The sequence below is a fragment of the Phlebotomus papatasi genome, chromosome 1 (assembly GCF_024763615.1).
Source record: "Phlebotomus papatasi isolate M1 chromosome 1, Ppap_2.1, whole genome shotgun sequence".
Lineage (NCBI taxonomy): Eukaryota > Metazoa > Arthropoda > Insecta > Diptera > Psychodidae > Phlebotomus > Phlebotomus papatasi.
Window position 1 is genome coordinate 46,090,234 of NC_077222.1, and position 19,749 is coordinate 46,109,982.

Here is a 19,749-nt window from a genome sequence, read left to right on the forward strand (position 1 = left end):
ATCCTTACAACATGCAAGAATAGTCAAGACACGTAAAATGCCAACCCGATCTTTCTGACGAGCAGTGTGCAATGTATAGTACATACCTAATATAGATGCCACTGTACTCTCTTGTATATACGCTTCCACAGCATCTGGAGCTGGACCAGAGTGTTCAATTGTTGTAATAGCACTTTCGCGCTCGTCTGGGGGAAGACGAGCTGTTAAATGTCGTACCTAGTAATACAATAAACATTAATAATATTATTAAGAATTTTATATACATATATGAAATTAAAAGGCTCAATTATTTTTTACCTGATCATCCACTATCAGAGACATGAGAGCTGGTAAGAATTTTGTCACAACCTGGCTATCTAATTTTGGCTCCTTAAATTCCTGGGAATCGATCATGACCCATGCACTAAGTCCTAGGGCAAGCATTCTCAGTAAGAGAATTAAAATGGTATTATCTCTGGCCAAACCCTCATTGTTAATAAGGTGCTGTAGAATTTTGATTGCAGATGTTGCTAAGAAGTTGATGGAATAGGGATCACATAAGGTCATTGATAGATCCCCAAGTACTTGTTCTTGACCTCTCTTAATATTGTCTAAGAAACCTTGTAGCTCCCGTGATCGCTTGATATCAACATTTTTCTCACGTATACATGCATCCAAACACCATGTGAACTTGTGACATGGATCTACGGAAATAATATCTTGAACCTCAAGATCGTGTAGTGCCATCAGTAATTCTGCCCTTAGAGTGCAGTAATGCACGTTTCTGGTATGCAGAAATAATGTACGCAAAAATTGGAGCACCATATCATACAATTTAACATTGTTCCCGATCATATTAGCTAGTTTCTGGACCACTTCTCCCTGGCGTCGTAACTGCATTTTAATGTAAAACAATATTATTTTCTTACTAGTTTTTTTTTTTTTAATAAACTCACCTTAGGAGATGGCGTAAAGAACAGGTTGTTAAGGTTCATATGATCAAACAGGATATGCTCTTTTTCTCGTATATATTGCGATAAAAGTGGTGATACTTCGTCTCCAAAAAGTGATTGATTATCTCTCCAAATTTGCCTTTTTACTTAGCGCACGCACTCTTACGACAGGAAAGCTTTCTTTAAGAAGTTTATCGAAAATTCTTTCTCATCCTTCCTTTGCTCCAAGTTTATTTATTTCAGCAATTAATTTCTCACGGAGCTCCTCCAAAACCGACGTATGAAAATCCAGCCGCCGTACTCCATGAAGGTCAAGTAGAGGTAACATTGGGCGAAGAGATGGTAATAGGATGCCTAAAAAATCATTTTATTCTATATTACTACAATTTTATTGTCCTGATTTGTATTATGTCATTTAGGATTCAGAAGGATAACAAAACTGCCACAAGTCTTTAATAATACAATATAAGAGTGCGTCACATTTACTCACCATTTTCTAATTGAAAATTCTCAATGGCTTTTAGGGGGTCTGTACAAGAAGGGAGTGCATCACGAAGATAAGCTTGTCCAGGAACTTTCAGTTCTTCCAATCCATTGCCCACAAACTTCGGTGGATTAGTCATTTCAACTAAAATTCAGACCGGATTCAGATTCTGATCCGGATAAGCCACCATGGCTGTGGTAAAAAAATAGTCAATATCTATAGTCTCTGACGCGATGAGAGAAGAGCTATGAACGCTATAAACTTTTCCATGAATTCACAAACAGACAAATTTTCCCAATCCAAAATTTGTTTATAAACTTAGAAAAATTCATATAATTTTTGTACGTTTTTATGGTGCTGAGAGGATGGCTGGAGTGCCTTGAGAAGTGTTTGGAGACGCGCAGCTGGTAATTTGAGATGGATGTACCACAATAACTTTAGCATGTGTCGCGTAACATTGTCTCTTGTGAGTCTAGCAAAGAGAAATTCATCAAAAAGTCCTGTGCAAAAATCTTCGGCGGTAAATTCTTCAGCCATTGGAATTAGTAGGGCAATAAGAGAATGAAGAAAGGGATCTTCATATGCTCGATCATCCTTACAACATGCAAGAATAGTCAAGACACGTAAAATGCCAACCCGATCTTTCTGACGAGCAGTGTGCAATGTATAGTACATACCTAATATAGATGCCACTGTACTCTCTTGTATATACGCTTCCACAGCATCTGGAGCTGGACCAGAGTGTTCAATTGTTGTAATAGCACTTTCGCGCTCGTCTGGGGGAAGACGAGCTGTTAAATGTCGTACCTAGTAATACAATAAACATTAATAATATTATTAAGAATTTTATATACATATATGAAATTAAAAGGCTCAATTATTTTTTACCTGATCATCCACTATCAGAGACATGAGAGCTGGTAAGAATTTTGTCACAACCTGGCTATCTAATTTTGGCTCCTTAAATTCCTGGGAATCGATCATGACCCATGCACTAAGTCCTAGGGCAAGGATTCTCAGTAAGAGAATTAAAATGGTATTATCTCTGGCCAAACCCTCATTGTTAATAAGGTGCTGTAGAATTTTGATTGCAGATGTTGCTAAGAAGTTGATGGAATAGGGATCACATAAGGTCATTGATAGATCCCCAAGTACTTGTTCTTGACCTCTCTTAATATTGTCTAAGAAACCTTGTAGCTCCCGTGATCGCTTGATATCAACATTTTTCTCACGTATACATGCATCCAAACACCATGTGAACTTGTGACATGGATCTACGGAAATAATATCTTGAACCTCAAGATCGTGTAGTGCCATCAGTAATTCTGCCCTTAGAGTGCAGTAATGCACGTTTCTGGTATGCAGAAATAATGTACGCAAAAATTGGAGCACCATATCATACAATTTAACATTGTTCCCGATCATATTAGCTAGTTTCTGGACCACTTCTCCCTGGCGTCGTAACTGCATTTTAATGTAAAACAATATTATTTTCTTACTAGTTTTTTTTTTTTTAATAAACTCACCTTAGGAGATGGCGTAAAGAACAGGTTGTTAAGGTTCATATGATCAAACAGGATATGCTCTTTTTCTCGTATATATTGCGATAAAAGTGGTGATACTTCGTCTCCAAAAAGTGATTGATTATCTCTCCAAATTTGCCTTTTTACTTAGCGCACGCACTCTTACGACAGGAAAGCTTTCTTTAAGAAGTTTATCGAAAATTCTTTCTCATCCTTCCTTTGCTCCAAGTTTATTTATTTCAGCAATTAATTTCTCACGGAGCTCCTCCAAAACCGACGTATGAAAATCCAGCCGCCGTACTCCATGAAGGTCAAGTAGAGGTAACATTGGGCGAAGAGATGGTAATAGGATGCCTAAAAAATCATTTTATTCTATATTACTACAATTTTATTGTCCTGATTTGTATTATGTCATTTAGGATTCAGAAGGATAACAAAACTGCCACAAGTCTTTAATAATACAATATAAGAGTGCGTCACATTTACTCACCATTTTCTAATTGAAAATTCTCAATGGCTTTTAGGGGGTCTGTACAAGAAGGGAGTGCATCACGAAGATAAGCTTGTCCAGGAACTTTCAGTTCTTCCAATCCATAGCCCACAAACTTCGGTGGATTAGTCATTTCAACTAAAATTCAGACCGGATTCAGATTCTGATCCTTTGGCGTAGGAACACTTTTTAGAGGTGAATCATAGTCAATATCTATAGTCTCTGACGCGATATTTTCCTGAATTGCCAGCCCAATCCGTGTTTATAGATTGTCATATAATTTGTGTACGTTTTTATGGTGCTGAGAGGATGGCTGGAGTGCCTTGAGAAGTGTTTGGAGACGCGCAGCTGGTAATTTGAGATGGATGTACCACAATAACTTTAGCATGTGTCGCGTAACATTGTCTCTTGTGAGTCTAGCAAAGAGAAATTCATCAAAAAGTCCTGTGCAAAAATCTTCGGCGGTAAATTCTTCAGCCATTGGAATTAGTAGGGCAATAAGAGAATGAAGAAAGGGATCTTCATATGCTCGATCATCCTTACAACATGCAAGAATAGTCAAGACACGTAAAATGCCAACCCGATCTTTCTGACGAGCAGTGTGCAATGTATAGTACATACCTAATATAGATGCCACTGTACTCTCTTGTATATACGCTTCCACAGCATCTGGAGCTGGACCAGAGTGTTCAATTGTTGTAATAGCACTTTCGCGCTCGTCTGGGGGAAGACGAGCTGTTAAATGTCGTACCTAGTAATACAATAAACATTAATAATATTATTAAGAATTTTATATACATATATGAAATTAAAAGGCTCAATTATTTTTTACCTGATCATCCACTATCAGAGACATGAGAGCTGGTAAGAATTTTGTCACAACCTGGCTATCTAATTTTGGCTCCTTAAATTCCTGGGAATCGATCATGACCCATGCACTAAGTCCTAGGGCAAGGATTCTCAGTAAGAGAATTAAAATGGTATTATCTCTGGCCAAACCCTCATTGTTAATAAGGTGCTGTAGAATTTTGATTGCAGATGTTGCTAAGAAGTTGATGGAATAGGGATCACATAAGGTCATTGATAGATCCCCAAGTACTTGTTCTTGACCTCTCTTAATATTGTCTAAGAAACCTTGTAGCTCCCGTGATCGCTTGATATCAACATTTTTCTCACGTATACATGCATCCAAACACCATGTGAACTTGTGACATGGATCTACGGAAATAATATCTTGAACCTCAAGATCGTGTAGTGCCATCAGTAATTCTGCCCTTAGAGTGCAGTAATGCACGTTTCTGGTATGCAGAAATAATGTACGCAAAAATTGGAGCACCATATCATACAATTTAACATTGTTCCCGATCATATTAGCTAGTTTCTGGACCACTTCTCCCTGGCGTCGTAACTGCATTTTAATGTAAAACAATATTATTTTCTTACTAGTTTTTTTTTTTTTAATAAACTCACCTTAGGAGATGGCGTAAAGAACAGGTTGTTAAGGTTCATATGATCAAACAGGATATGCTCTTTTTCTCGTATATATTGCGATAAAAGTGGTGATACTTCGTCTCCAAAAAGTGATTGATTATCTCTCCAAATTTGCCTTTTTACTTAGCGCACGCACTCTTACGACAGGAAAGCTTTCTTTAAGAAGTTTATCGAAAATTCTTTCTCATCCTTCCTTTGCTCCAAGTTTATTTATTTCAGCAATTAATTTCTCACGGAGCTCCTCCAAAACCGACGTATGAAAATCCAGCCGCCGTACTCCATGAAGGTCAAGTAGAGGTAACATTGGGCGAAGAGATGGTAATAGGATGCCTAAAAAATCATTTTATTCTATATTACTACAATTTTATTGTCCTGATTTGTATTATGTCATTTAGGATTCAGAAGGATAACAAAACTGCCACAAGTCTTTAATAATACAATATAAGAGTGCGTCACATTTACTCACCATTTTCTAATTGAAAATTCTCAATGGCTTTTAGGGGGTCTGTACAAGAAGGGAGTGCATCACGAAGATAAGCTTGTCCAGGAACTTTCAGTTCTTCCAATCCAAACTGTAGCCCACAAACTTCGGTGGATTAGTCATTTCAACTAAAATTCAGACCGGATTCAGATTCTGATCCTTTGGCGTAGGAACACTTTTTAGAGGTGAATCATAGTCAATATCTATAGTCTCTGACGCGATATTTTCCTGAATTGCCAGCCCAATCCGTGTTTATAGATTGTCATATAATTTGTGTACGTTTTTATGGTGCTGAGAGGATGGCTGGAGTGCCTTGAGAAGTGTTTGGAGACGCGCAGCTGGTAATTTGAGATGGATGTACCACAATAACTTTAGCATGTGTCGCGTAACATTGTCTCTTGTGAGTCTAGCAAAGAGAAATTCATCAAAAAGTCCTGTGCAAAAATCTTCGGCGGTAAATTCTTCAGCCATTGGAATTAGTAGGGCAATAAGAGAATGAAGAAAGGGATCTTCATATGCTCGATCATCCTTACAACATGCAAGAATAGTCAAGACACGTAAAATGCCAACCCGATCTTTCTGACGAGCAGTGTGCAATGTATAGTACATACCTAATATAGATGCCACTGTACTCTCTTGTATATACGCTTCCACAGCATCTGGAGCTGGACCAGAGTGTTCAATTGTTGTAATAGCACTTTCGCGCTCGTCTGGGGGAAGACGAGCTGTTAAATGTCGTACCTAGTAATACAATAAACATTAATAATATTATTAAGAATTTTATATACATATATGAAATTAAAAGGCTCAATTATTTTTTACCTGATCATCCACTATCAGAGACATGAGAGCTGGTAAGAATTTTGTCACAACCTGGCTATCTAATTTTGGCTCCTTAAATTCCTGGGAATCGATCATGACCCATGCACTAAGTCCTAGGGCAAGGATTCTCAGTAAGAGAATTAAAATGGTATTATCTCTGGCCAAACCCTCATTGTTAATAAGGTGCTGTAGAATTTTGATTGCAGATGTTGCTAAGAAGTTGATGGAATAGGGATCACATAAGGTCATTGATAGATCCCCAAGTACTTGTTCTTGACCTCTCTTAATATTGTCTAAGAAACCTTGTAGCTCCCGTGATCGCTTGATATCAACATTTTTCTCACGTATACATGCATCCAAACACCATGTGAACTTGTGACATGGATCTACGGAAATAATATCTTGAACCTCAAGATCGTGTAGTGCCATCAGTAATTCTGCCCTTAGAGTGCAGTAATGCACGTTTCTGGTATGCAGAAATAATGTACGCAAAAATTGGAGCACCATATCATACAATTTAACATTGTTCCCGATCATATTAGCTAGTTTCTGGACCACTTCTCCCTGGCGTCGTAACTGCATTTTAATGTAAAACAATATTATTTTCTTACTAGTTTTTTTTTTTTAATAAACTCACCTTAGGAGATGGCGTAAAGAACAGGTTGTTAAGGTTCATATGATCAAACAGGATATGCTCTTTTTCTCGTATATATTGCGATAAAAGTGGTGATACTTCGTCTCCAAAAAGTGATTGATTATCTCTCCAAATTTGCCTTTTTACTTAGCGCACGCACTCTTACGACAGGAAAGCTTTCTTTAAGAAGTTTATCGAAAATTCTTTCTCATCCTTCCTTTGCTCCAAGTTTATTTATTTCAGCAATTAATTTCTCACGGAGCTCCTCCAAAACCGACGTATGAAAATCCAGCCGCCGTACTCCATGAAGGTCAAGTAGAGGTAACATTGGGCGAAGAGATGGTAATAGGATGCCTAAAAAATCATTTTATTCTATATTACTACAATTTTATTGTCCTGATTTGTATTATGTCATTTAGGATTCAGAAGGATAACAAAACTGCCACAAGTCTTTAATAATACAATATAAGAGTGCGTCACATTTACTCACCATTTTCTAATTGAAAATTCTCAATGGCTTTTAGGGGGTCTGTACAAGAAGGGAGTGCATCACGAAGATAAGCTTGTCCAGGAACTTTCAGTTCTTCCAATCCGGTGCCCACAAACTTCGGTGGATTAGTCATTTCAACTAAAATTCAGACCGGATTCAGATTCTGATCCTTTGGCGTAGGAACACTTTTTAGAGGTGAATCATAGTCAATATCTATAGTCTCTGACGCGATATTTTCCTGAATTGCCAGCCCAATCCGTGTTTATAGATTGTCATATAATTTGTGTACGTTTTTATGGTGCTGAGAGGATGGCTGGAGTGCCTTGAGAAGTGTTTGGAGACGCGCAGCTGGTAATTTGAGATGGATGTACCACAATAACTTTAGCATGTGTCGCGTAACATTGTCTCTTGTGAGTCTAGCAAAGAGAAATTCATCAAAAAGTCCTGTGCAAAAATCTTCGGCGGTAAATTCTTCAGCCATTGGAATTAGTAGGGCAATAAGAGAATGAAGAAAGGGATCTTCATATGCTCGATCATCCTTACAACATGCAAGAATAGTCAAGACACGTAAAATGCCAACCCGATCTTTCTGACGAGCAGTGTGCAATGTATAGTACATACCTAATATAGATGCCACTGTACTCTCTTGTATATACGCTTCCACAGCATCTGGAGCTGGACCAGAGTGTTCAATTGTTGTAATAGCACTTTCGCGCTCGTCTGGGGGAAGACGAGCTGTTAAATGTCGTACCTAGTAATACAATAAACATTAATAATATTATTAAGAATTTTATATACATATATGAAATTAAAAGGCTCAATTATTTTTTACCTGATCATCCACTATCAGAGACATGAGAGCTGGTAAGAATTTTGTCACAACCTGGCTATCTAATTTTGGCTCCTTAAATTCCTGGGAATCGATCATGACCCATGCACTAAGTCCTAGGGCAAGGATTCTCAGTAAGAGAATTAAAATGGTATTATCTCTGGCCAAACCCTCATTGTTAATAAGGTGCTGTAGAATTTTGATTGCAGATGTTGCTAAGAAGTTGATGGAATAGGGATCACATAAGGTCATTGATAGATCCCCAAGTACTTGTTCTTGACCTCTCTTAATATTGTCTAAGAAACCTTGTAGCTCCCGTGATCGCTTGATATCAACATTTTTCTCACGTATACATGCATCCAAACACCATGTGAACTTGTGACATGGATCTACGGAAATAATATCTTGAACCTCAAGATCGTGTAGTGCCATCAGTAATTCTGCCCTTAGAGTGCAGTAATGCACGTTTCTGGTATGCAGAAATAATGTACGCAAAAATTGGAGCACCATATCATACAATTTAACATTGTTCCCGATCATATTAGCTAGTTTCTGGACCACTTCTCCCTGGCGTCGTAACTGCATTTTAATGTAAAACAATATTATTTTCTTACTAGTTTTTTTTTTTTAATAAACTCACCTTAGGAGATGGCGTAAAGAACAGGTTGTTAAGGTTCATATGATCAAACAGGATATGCTCTTTTTCTCGTATAATACTGGAAAAACTTTGAAAAAAAAATTTTTAGAAAAAAAAATAAAAAAAATCATTTGAAGGTATTTTCATACCGATATGAAAAAACGCCATTTGAATTTCATACCGTTAGAACTGTGAGTACTGTGATAGAACCTTTATCAAAATGGCGATTTTCGGGTGGCAATAATTATAGCTCCACTCAATAAATTTGGCTCCAGGGTATTTATTTTCAATCAGTGAAGGTTAATATCTTTTTGTAATTTAATTAATAACTTTATTAAGCTAATTAGAATCATTTTTATAAAGTTTTTCATGACTTTTGCCGAAATTTTGTAAGGAAAATGTTTAATGAACAAAAATAAGGGATTAATTAAGGTCTTGAAATGGATGGAAGTTGATAACCAAAAAAATTCCATAAAAATGACAAGATCCTATCACCTTTCATCCGAATTTGTCCATATTGCCGACATATATGCATTTTAAACCACTCCCAGGGCTAAAAATCTTCTTTTGTTAGAGGCAAAAGTGTGCAAATTTCCGTGTTACAGTCGAAAAAAATAAGTTTTTTACCGAAATTTGATGTAAAACAATGCTGACTGTTTAGTCTCATCATGTCCTGTTGATTTTGTCGCAAACCAGAATCCTAAGTGACTAAGGTGATCTTTAGAATACTGGAACAAACAATTATCAAAAAGAAGCTTATTGCAGTTTGATGAATAGAAGGTGTTTTACCTAAGTTAAGTGGTACAAAATTACTTTTTTCGAATAAAAAAATTGATAGGTCTTGTCTTAACATGTTTTCTGTCTGAAAAAATAATTTTAAACCACTTAAATGACGTAAAACACCTTCTATTCATCAAACTGCAATAAGCTTCTTTTTGATAATTTTTTGTTCCAGTATTCTAAAGATCACCTTAGTCACTTAGGATTCTGGTTTGCGACAAAATCAACAGGACATGATGAGACTAAACAGTCAGCATTGTTTTACATCAAATTTCGGTAGAAAACTTATTTTTTTCGACTGTAACACGGAAATTTGCACACTTTTGCCTCTAACAAAAGAAGATTTTTAGCCCTGGGAGTGGTTTAAAATGCATATATGTCGGCAATATGGACAAATTCGGATGAAAGGTGATAGGATCTTGTCATTTTTATGGAATTTTTTTGGTTATCAACTTCCATCCATTTCAAGACCTTAATTAATCCCTTATTTTTGTTCATTAAACATTTTCCTTACAAAATTTCGGCAAAAGTCATGAAAAACTTTATAAAAATGATTCTAATTAGCTTAATAAAGTTATTAATTAAATTGCAAAAAGATATTAACCTTCACTGATTGAAAATAAATACCCTGGAGCCAAATTTATTGAGTGGAGCTATAATTATTGCCACCCGAAAATCGCCATTTTGATAAAGGTTCTATCACAGTACTCACAGTTCTAACGGTATGAAATTCAAATGGCATTTTTTCATATCGGTATGAAAATACCTTCAAATGATTTTTTTATTTTTTTTTCTATATTGCGATAAAAGTGGTGATACTTCGTCTCCAAAAAGTGATTGATTATCTCTCCAAATTTGCCTTTTTACTTAGCGCACGCACTCTTACGACAGGAAAGCTTTCTTTAAGAAGTTTATCGAAAATTCTTTCTCATCCTTCCTTTGCTCCAAGTTTATTTATTTCAGCAATTAATTTCTCACGGAGCTCCTCCAAAACCGACGTATGAAAATCCAGCCGCCGTACTCCATGAAGGTCAAGTAGAGGTAACATTGGGCGAAGAGATGGTAATAGGATGCCTAAAAAATCATTTTATTCTATATTACTACAATTTTATTGTCCTGATTTGTATTATGTCATTTAGGATTCAGAAGGATAACAAAACTGCCACAAGTCTTTAATAATACAATATAAGAGTGCGTCACATTTACTCACCATTTTCTAATTGAAAATTCTCAATGGCTTTTAGGGGGTCTGTACAAGAAGGGAGTGCATCACGAAGATAAGCTTGTCCAGGAACTTTCAGTTCTTCCAATCCATTGCCCACAAACTTCGGTGGATTAGTCATTTCAACTAAAATTCAGACCGGATTCAGATTCTGATCCGGATAAGCCACCATGGCTGTGGTAAAAAAAAATTCTCCGTCTACATCACCACGCTGATCAACGCTTTCGCCATGAAGAACGGTCCCATCTTGTAGTATCAAACTGTAGTTCTCCAATTTTTGCGACATTTTCTTTTGAGAGAAGAGCTATGAACGCTATAAACTTTACAGAAATATTGTTTTTTCACTAATGCATAGCCTACTATAATTCACAAACGGGTTATGTTGATTGGAATGACAAATTTTCTCTATAACTAGATTCACTAAATGTTTTTATCAAAATTTAAGATACACATAAAACAACTCGGTAAATTATGTGGCAAACTGAAAGAAATAGAAAAATTCATCATAAAAAAAAACTAAAGATAATGAGGCTTTGGCGTAGGAACACTTTTTAGAGGTGAATCATAGTCAATATCTATAGTCTCTGACGCGATATTTTCCTGAATTGCCAGCCCAATCCGTGTTTATAGATTGTCATATAATTTGTGTACGTTTTTATGGTGCTGAGAGGATGGCTGGAGTGCCTTGAGAAGTGTTTGGAGACGCGCAGCTGGTAATTTGAGATGGATGTACCACAATAACTTTAGCATGTGTCGCGTAACATTGTCTCTTGTGAGTCTAGCAAAGAGAAATTCATCAAAAAGTCCTGTGCAAAAATCTTCGGCGGTAAATTCTTCAGCCATTGGAATTAGTAGGGCAATAAGAGAATGAAGAAAGGGATCTTCATATGCTCGATCATCCTTACAACATGCAAGAATAGTCAAGACACGTAAAATGCCAACCCGATCTTTCTGACGAGCAGTGTGCAATGTATAGTACATACCTAATATAGATGCCACTGTACTCTCTTGTATATACGCTTCCACAGCATCTGGAGCTGGACCAGAGTGTTCAATTGTTGTAATAGCACTTTCGCGCTCGTCTGGGGGAAGACGAGCTGTTAAATGTCGTACCTAGTAATACAATAAACATTAATAATATTATTAAGAATTTTATATACATATATGAAATTAAAAGGCTCAATTATTTTTTACCTGATCATCCACCATCAGAGACATGAGAGCTGGTAAGAATTTTGTCACAACCTGGCTATCTAATTTTGGCTCCTTAAATTCCTGGGAATCGATCATGACCCATGCACTAAGTCCTAGGGCAAGCATTCTCAGTAAGAGAATTAAAATGGTATTATCTCTGGCCAAACCCTCATTGTTAATAAGGTGCTGTAGAATTTTGATTGCAGATGTTGCTAAGAAGTTGATGGAATAGGGATCACATAAGGTCATTGATAGATCCCCAAGTACTTGTTCTTGACCTCTCTTAATATTGTCTAAGAAACCTTGTAGCTCCCGTGATCGCTTGATATCAACATTTTTCTCACGTATACATGCATCCAAACACCATGTGAACTTGTGACATGGATCTACGGAAATAATATCTTGAACCTCAAGATCGTGTAGTGCCATCAGTAATTCTGCCCTTAGAGTGCAGTAATGCACGTTTCTGGTATGCAGAAATAATGTACGCAAAAATTGGAGCACCATATCATACAATTTAACATTGTTCCCGATCATATTAGCTAGTTTCTGGACCACTTCTCCCTGGCGTCGTAACTGCATTTTAATGTAAAACAATATTATTTTCTTACTAGTTTTTTTTTTTAATAAACTCACCTTAGGAGATGGCGTAAAGAACAGGTTGTTAAGGTTCATATGATCAAACAGGATATGCTCTTTTTCTCGTATATATTGCGATAAAAGTGGTGATACTTCGTCTCCAAAAAGTGATTGATTATCTCTCCAAATTTGCCTTTTTACTTAGCGCACGCACTCTTACGACAGGAAAGCTTTCTTTAAGAAGTTTATCGAAAATTCTTTCTCATCCTTCCTTTGCTCCAAGTTTATTTATTTCAGCAATTAATTTCTCACGGAGCTCCTCCAAAACCGACGTATGAAAATCCAGCCGCCGTACTCCATGAAGGTCAAGTAGAGGTAACATTGGGCGAAGAGATGGTAATAGGATGCCTAAAAAATCATTTTATTCTATATTACTACAATTTTATTGTCCTGATTTGTATTATGTCATTTAGGATTCAGAAGGATAACAAAACTGCCACAAGTCTTTAATAATACAATATAAGAGTGCGTCACATTTACTCACCATTTTCTAATTGAAAATTCTCAATGGCTTTTAGGGGGTCTGTACAAGAAGTGAGTGCATCACGAAGATAAGCTTGTCCAGGAACTTTCAGTTCTTCCAATCCATTGCCCACAAACTTCGGTGGATTAGTCATTTCAACTAAAATTCAGACCGGATTCAGATTCTGATCCGGATAAGCCACCATGGCTGTGGTAAAAAAAAATTCTCCGTCTACATCACCACGCTGATCAACGCTTTCGCCATGAAGAACGGTCCCATCTTGTAGTATCAAACTGTAGTTCTCCAATTTTTGCGACATTTTCTTTTGAGAGAAGAGCTATGAACGCTATAAACTTTACAGAAATATTGTTTTTTCACTAATGCATAGCCTACTATAATTCACAAACGGGTTATGTTGATTGGAATGACAAATTTTCTCTATAACTAGATTCACTAAATGTTTTTATCAAAATTTAAGATACACATAAAACAACTCGGTAAATTATGTGGCAAACTGAAAGAAATAGAAAAATTCATCATAAAAAAAAACTAAAGATAATGAGGCTTTGGCGTAGGAACACTTTTTAGAGGTGAATCATAGTCAATATCTATAGTCTCTGACGCGATATTTTCCTGAATTGCCAGCCCAATCCGTGTTTATAGATTGTCATATAATTTGTGTACGTTTTCATGGTGCTGAGAGGATGGCTGGAGTGCCTTGAGAAGTGTTTGGAGACGCGCAGCTGGTAATTTGAGATGGATGTACCACAATAACTTTAGCATGTGTCGCGTAACATTGTCTCTTGTGAGTCTAGCAAAGAGAAATTCATCAAAAAGTCCTGTGCAAAAATCTTCGGCGGTAAATTCTTCAGCCATTGGAATTAGTAGGGCAATAAGAGAATGAAGAAAGGGATCTTCATATGCTCGATCATCCTTACAACATGCAAGAATAGTCAAGACACGTAAAATGCCAACCCGATCTTTCTGACGAGCAGTGTGCAATGTATAGTACATACCTAATATAGATGCCACTGTACTCTCTTGTATATACGCTTCCACAGCATCTGGAGCTGGACCAGAGTGTTCAATTGTTGTAATAGCACTTTCGCGCTCGTCTGGGGGAAGACGAGCTGTTAAATGTCGTACCTAGTAATACAATAAACATTAATAATATTATTAAGAATTTTATATACATATATGAAATTAAAAGGCTCAATTATTTTTTACCTGATCATCCACCATCAGAGACATGAGAGCTGGTAAGAATTTTGTCACAACCTGGCTATCTAATTTTGGCTCCTTAAATTCCTGGGAATCGATCATGACCCATGCACTAAGTCCTAGGGCAAGGATTCTCAGTAAGAGAATTAAAATGGTATTATCTCTGGCCAAACCCTCATTGTTAATAAGGTGCTGTAGAATTTTGATTGCAGATGTTGCTAAGAAGTTGATGGAATAGGGATCACATAAGGTCATTGATAGATCCCCAAGTACTTGTTCTTGACCTCTCTTAATATTGTCTAAGAAACCTTGTAGCTCCCGTGATCGCTTGATATCAACATTTTTCTCACGTATACATGCATCCAAACACCATGTGAACTTGTGACATGGATCTACGGAAATAATATCTTGAACCTCAAGATCGTGTAGTGCCATCAGTAATTCTGCCCTTAGAGTGCAGTAATGCACGTTTCTGGTATGCAGAAATAATGTACGCAAAAATTGGAGCACCATATCATACAATTTAACATTGTTCCCGATCATATTAGCTAGTTTCTGGACCACTTCTCCCTGGCGTCGTAACTGCATTTTAATGTAAAACAATATTATTTTCTTACTAGTTTTTTTTTTTAATAAACTCACCTTAGGAGATGGCGTAAAGAACAGGTTGTTAAGGTTCATATGATCAAACAGGATATGCTCTTTTTCTCGTATATATTGCGATAAAAGTGGTGATACTTCGTCTCCAAAAAGTGATTGATTATCTCTCCAAATTTGCCTTTTTACTTAGCGCACGCACTCTTACGACAGGAAAGCTTTCTTTAAGAAGTTTATCGAAAATTCTTTCTCATCCTTCCTTTGCTCCAAGTTTATTTATTTCAGCAATTAATTTCTCACGGAGCTCCTCCAAAACCGACGTATGAAAATCCAGCCGCCGTACTCCATGAAGGTCAAGTAGAGGTAACATTGGGCGAAGAGATGGTAATAGGATGCCTAAAAAATCATTTTATTCTATATTACTACAATTTTATTGTCCTGATTTGTATTATGTCATTTAGGATTCAGAAGGATAACAAAACTGCCACAAGTCTTTAATAATACAATATAAGAGTGCGTCACATTTACTCACCATTTTCTAATTGAAAATTCTCAATGGCTTTTAGGGGGTCTGTACAAGAAGTGAGTGCATCACGAAGATAAGCTTGTCCAGGAACTTTCAGTTCTTCCAATCCATTGCCCACAAACTTCGGTGGATTAGTCATTTCAACTAAAATTCAGACCGGATTCAGATTCTGATCCGGATAAGCCACCATGGCTGTGGTAAAAAAAAATTCTCCGTCTACATCACCACGCTGATCAACGCTTTCGCCATGAAGAACGGTCCCATCTTGTAGTATCAAACTGTAGTTCTCCAATTTTTGCGACATTTTCTTTTGAGAGAAGAGCTATGAACGCTATAAACTTTACAGAAATATTGTTTTTTCACTAATGCATAGCCTACTATAATTCACAAACGGGTTATGTTGATTGGAATGACAAATTTTCTCTATAACTAGATTCACTAAATGTTTTTATCAAAATTTAAGATACACATAAAACAACTCGGTAAATTATGTGGCAAACTGAAAGAAATAGAAAAATTCATCATAAAAAAAAAACTAAAGATAATGAGGCTTTGGCGTAGGAACACTTTTTAGAGGTGAATCATAGTCAATATCTATAGTCTCTGACGCGATATTTTCCTGAATTGCCAGCCCAATCCGTGTTTATAGATTGTCATATAATTTGTGTACGTTTTCATGGTGCTGAGAGGATGGCTGGAGTGCCTTGAGAAGTGTTTGGAGACGCGCAGCTGGTAATTTGAGATGGATGTACCACAATAACTTTAGCATGTGTCGCGTAACATTGTCTCTTGTGAGTCTAGCAAAGAGAAATTCATCAAAAAGTCCTGTGCAAAAATCTTCGGCGGTAAATTCTTCAGCCATTGGAATTAGTAGGGCAATAAGAGAATGAAGAAAGGGATCTTCATATGCTCGATCATCCTTACAACATGCAAGAATAGTCAAGACACGTAAAATGCCAACCCGATCTTTCTGACGAGCAGTGTGCAATGTATAGTACATACCTAATATAGATGCCACTGTACTCTCTTGTATATACGCTTCCACAGCATCTGGAGCTGGACCAGAGTGTTCAATTGTTGTAATAGCACTTTCGCGCTCGTCTGGGGGAAGACGAGCTGTTAAATGTCGTACCTAGTAATACAATAAACATTAATAATATTATTAAGAATTTTATATACATATATGAAATTAAAAGGCTCAATTATTTTTTACCTGATCATCCACTATCAGAGACATGAGAGCTGGTAAGAATTTTGTCACAACCTGGCTATCTAATTTTGGCTCCTTAAATTCCTGGGAATCGATCATGACCCATGCACTAAGTCCTAGGGCAAGCATTCTCAGTAAGAGAATTAAAATGGTATTATCTCTGGCCAAACCCTCATTGTTAATAAGGTGCTGTAGAATTTTGATTGCAGATGTTGCTAAGAAGTTGATGGAATAGGGATCACATAAGGTCATTGATAGATCCCCAAGTACTTGTTCTTGACCTCTCTTAATATTGTCTAAGAAACCTTGTAGCTCCCGTGATCGCTTGATATCAACATTTTTCTCACGTATACATGCATCCAAACACCATGTGAACTTGTGACATGGATCTACGGAAATAATATCTTGAACCTCAAGATCGTGTAGTGCCATCAGTAATTCTGCCCTTAGAGTGCAGTAATGCACGTTTCTGGTATGCAGAAATAATGTACGCAAAAATTGGAGCACCATATCATACAATTTAACATTGTTCCCGATCATATTAGCTAGTTTCTGGACCACTTCTCCCTGGCGTCGTAACTGCATTTTAATGTAAAACAATATTATTTTCTTACTAGTTTTTTTTTTTAATAAACTCACCTTAGGAGATGGCGTAAAGAACAGGTTGTTAAGGTTCATATGATCAAACAGGATATGCTCTTTTTCTCGTATATATTGCGATAAAAGTGGTGATACTTCGTCTCCAAAAAGTGATTGATTATCTCTCCAAATTTGCCTTTTTACTTAGCGCACGCACTCTTACGACAGGAAAGCTTTCTTTAAGAAGTTTATCGAAAATTCTTTCTCATCCTTCCTTTGCTCCAAGTTTATTTATTTCAGCAATTAATTTCTCACGGAGCTCCTCCAAAACCGACGTATGAAAATCCAGCCGCCGTACTCCATGAAGGTCAAGTAGAGGTAACATTGGGCGAAGAGATGGTAATAGGATGCCTAAAAAATCATTTTATTCTATATTACTACAATTTTATTGTCCTGATTTGTATTATGTCATTTAGGATTCAGAAGGATAACAAAACTGCCACAAGTCTTTAATAATACAATATAAGAGTGCGTCACATTTACTCACCATTTTCTAATTGAAAATTCTCAATGGCTTTTAGGGGGTCTGTACAAGAAGTGAGTGCATCACGAAGATAAGCTTGTCCAGGAACTTTCAGTTCTTCCAATCCATTGCCCACAAACTTCGGTGGATTAGTCATTTCAACTAAAATTCAGACCGGATTCAGATTCTGATCCGGATAAGCCACCATGGCTGTGGTAAAAAAAAATTCTCCGTCTACATCACCACGCTGATCAACGCTTTCGCCATGAAGAACGGTCCCATCTTGTAGTATCAAACTGTAGTTCTCCAATTTTTGCGACATTTTCTTTTGAGAGAAGAGCTATGAACGCTATAAACTTTACAGAAATATTGTTTTTTCACTAATGCATAGCCTACTATAATTCACAAACGGGTTATGTTGGTGGAGCGTAGGAGGATTTCTGGGTATGGGAGTGTGCCCATGTCGCCTCCGGAGAAGGAGTTGAAGAGGATGGCACCTTGTGCAGAGGATCGTGAGGTCGAATTCCTACACATTGGAGACTCCAAGTCCGCATCTTGCTGACCTGCTGAAGAAGAGTTCAGCAAGAAGAAACTGAAAAAGCAACAGAGACTTAAGGAATTGGAAGCTGAGCGTGAGACGGAGAAGAACAAATGGTTGGCTTTTACGACAAAAAGCGCCAAGAAATCTGGATCAGCTGGCATTCCAAAGAGCATCTTTGCGTCTCCGGACAATGTCAATGGGAGGGTAGGAATTGGAACCTGTGGGGTAGCGGGCAAGCCCATGACCGAGACCAAGACCTGCGAAAAGTGGCGCAAAGGTATCTAAAAAAACCCACCTTCTTAGATAAGCATCCGGATGTTTTCTTTTATTGAACAGAAAATAAAGTTGGAATTTACAGATAAAATTTAAGATTGTTTCATGTGCGGGGGCATTGAGCGATATTGACCAATTGGTGGAGGTCCAGCCATCATTCCGGGATTCATACCCATTGACGGAGGAATCATCATGTGAGGATTCATCATCATCTGAGGCATTCCCGGAATTCCAGTCATCTTGCCCTGCCGCGGAGGCGGTGCAAGGGTGTTGGGCGGCGGGATGGCTACCCCCTTTGGTGGGGGCTGTGCAAAGGGATTCTGGACAATTTTTCCGGCCCTTAAAGCTGCTGTTGTGGCATCAATGAGACTCTGTGCCATCTGTCGTAACCATCCTCATCTCTGTAGCATTCCGTGATGATTTTCTTCTTCTTCTCTTTGTACGGCCTTGGAGTTTTCTCATGAACTTCCTTATTTCCCAGTACCACATCCGGCTTCGATGCATCTTCTTCTTCCACCTAGCACCTCTCCACGTCACTGTCGCTGGAGTTCCAGCCTTGATTTTAGGCTTCTTCGACATCTTCATTTTCTTCTGGACTGCTTTTTTCATTTTCCTGCATTTATTTTAATTTTTCTCAGTGTTTTTAGCTTAGATACAAAAAATATTGAATATTGCAACGGTTTTTTTTTTAGCCAAGACACAAACCTACATTTAGCTGGCCTTCGGCCAGCTAATTGTAAAAAGCCTTGTAATTCTGAGCTCCTGTTCATGAGCCATGTCTCTCTGTCCATTTCTGTGCCTTTGGTGGAGCGTAGGAGGATTTCTGGGTATGGGAGTGTGCCCATGTCGCCTCCGGAGAAGGAGTTGAAGAGGATGGCACCTGTGCAGAGGATCGTGAGGTCGAATTCCTACACATTGGAGACTCCAAGTCCGCATCTTGCTGACCTGCTGAAGAAGAGTTCAGCTGGTCATTCACCAACTAGTCAGTCACCAACTGGTCATGTGACCAATTCCCGGGGGCCTGTGGATCTGAAGAAGGTGAAGAGTAAGGTGGATTCGCGGCTGGTGTATCATCGAAATCAAAGAAAATATCCTCAAAAGCTGGAATGAAGAAAGCTCTGGGAAATACTCCGTCATCTCAGATCTCCAAGCATCCCGGATTATCGGC

At 37.6% G+C, this 19,749-nt stretch overlaps 2 protein-coding genes and 7 pseudogenes across 2 annotated transcripts; 1 reads left to right on the top strand and 8 right to left on the bottom strand.

Moving 5' to 3' along the window:
* On the bottom strand, positions 1-1,617 carry LOC129799314 (negative elongation factor B; the record flags this gene model as incomplete). Its single annotated transcript, XM_055843133.1, has 4 exons — positions 1,423-1,617; positions 936-1,286; positions 298-873; positions 1-216 (listed from the first exon to the last, which is right to left on the bottom strand). Coding segments are annotated over exons 2-4 (831 nt in total), but the record flags the coding sequence as incomplete, so codon positions are not given.
* A 15-nt stretch (positions 1,618-1,632) lies between these two features.
* Positions 1,633-3,562, bottom strand: LOC129799385 (negative elongation factor B-like; annotated as a pseudogene).
* On the bottom strand, positions 3,430-5,524 carry LOC129799403 (negative elongation factor B-like; annotated as a pseudogene).
* On the bottom strand, positions 5,387-7,480 carry LOC129799404 (negative elongation factor B-like; annotated as a pseudogene).
* LOC129799410 (negative elongation factor B-like) lies at positions 7,348-10,936 on the bottom strand (annotated as a pseudogene).
* A 164-nt stretch (positions 10,937-11,100) lies between these two features.
* LOC129799408 (negative elongation factor B-like) lies at positions 11,101-13,265 on the bottom strand (annotated as a pseudogene).
* LOC129799406 (negative elongation factor B-like) lies at positions 11,101-15,594 on the bottom strand (annotated as a pseudogene).
* A 291-nt stretch (positions 15,595-15,885) lies between these two features.
* LOC129799405 (negative elongation factor B-like) lies at positions 15,886-17,924 on the bottom strand (annotated as a pseudogene).
* Positions 17,925-18,182: 258 nt separating this feature from the next.
* LOC129799457 (survival of motor neuron-related-splicing factor 30-like) lies at positions 18,183-18,593 on the top strand. Its single transcript, XM_055843378.1, has 2 exons — positions 18,183-18,279; positions 18,343-18,593. Exons 1-2 carry the CDS (start codon positions 18,183-18,185, stop codon positions 18,591-18,593), a joined length of 348 nt encoding a protein of 115 aa, XP_055699353.1.
* Positions 18,594-19,749: the final 1,156 nt, after the last annotated feature.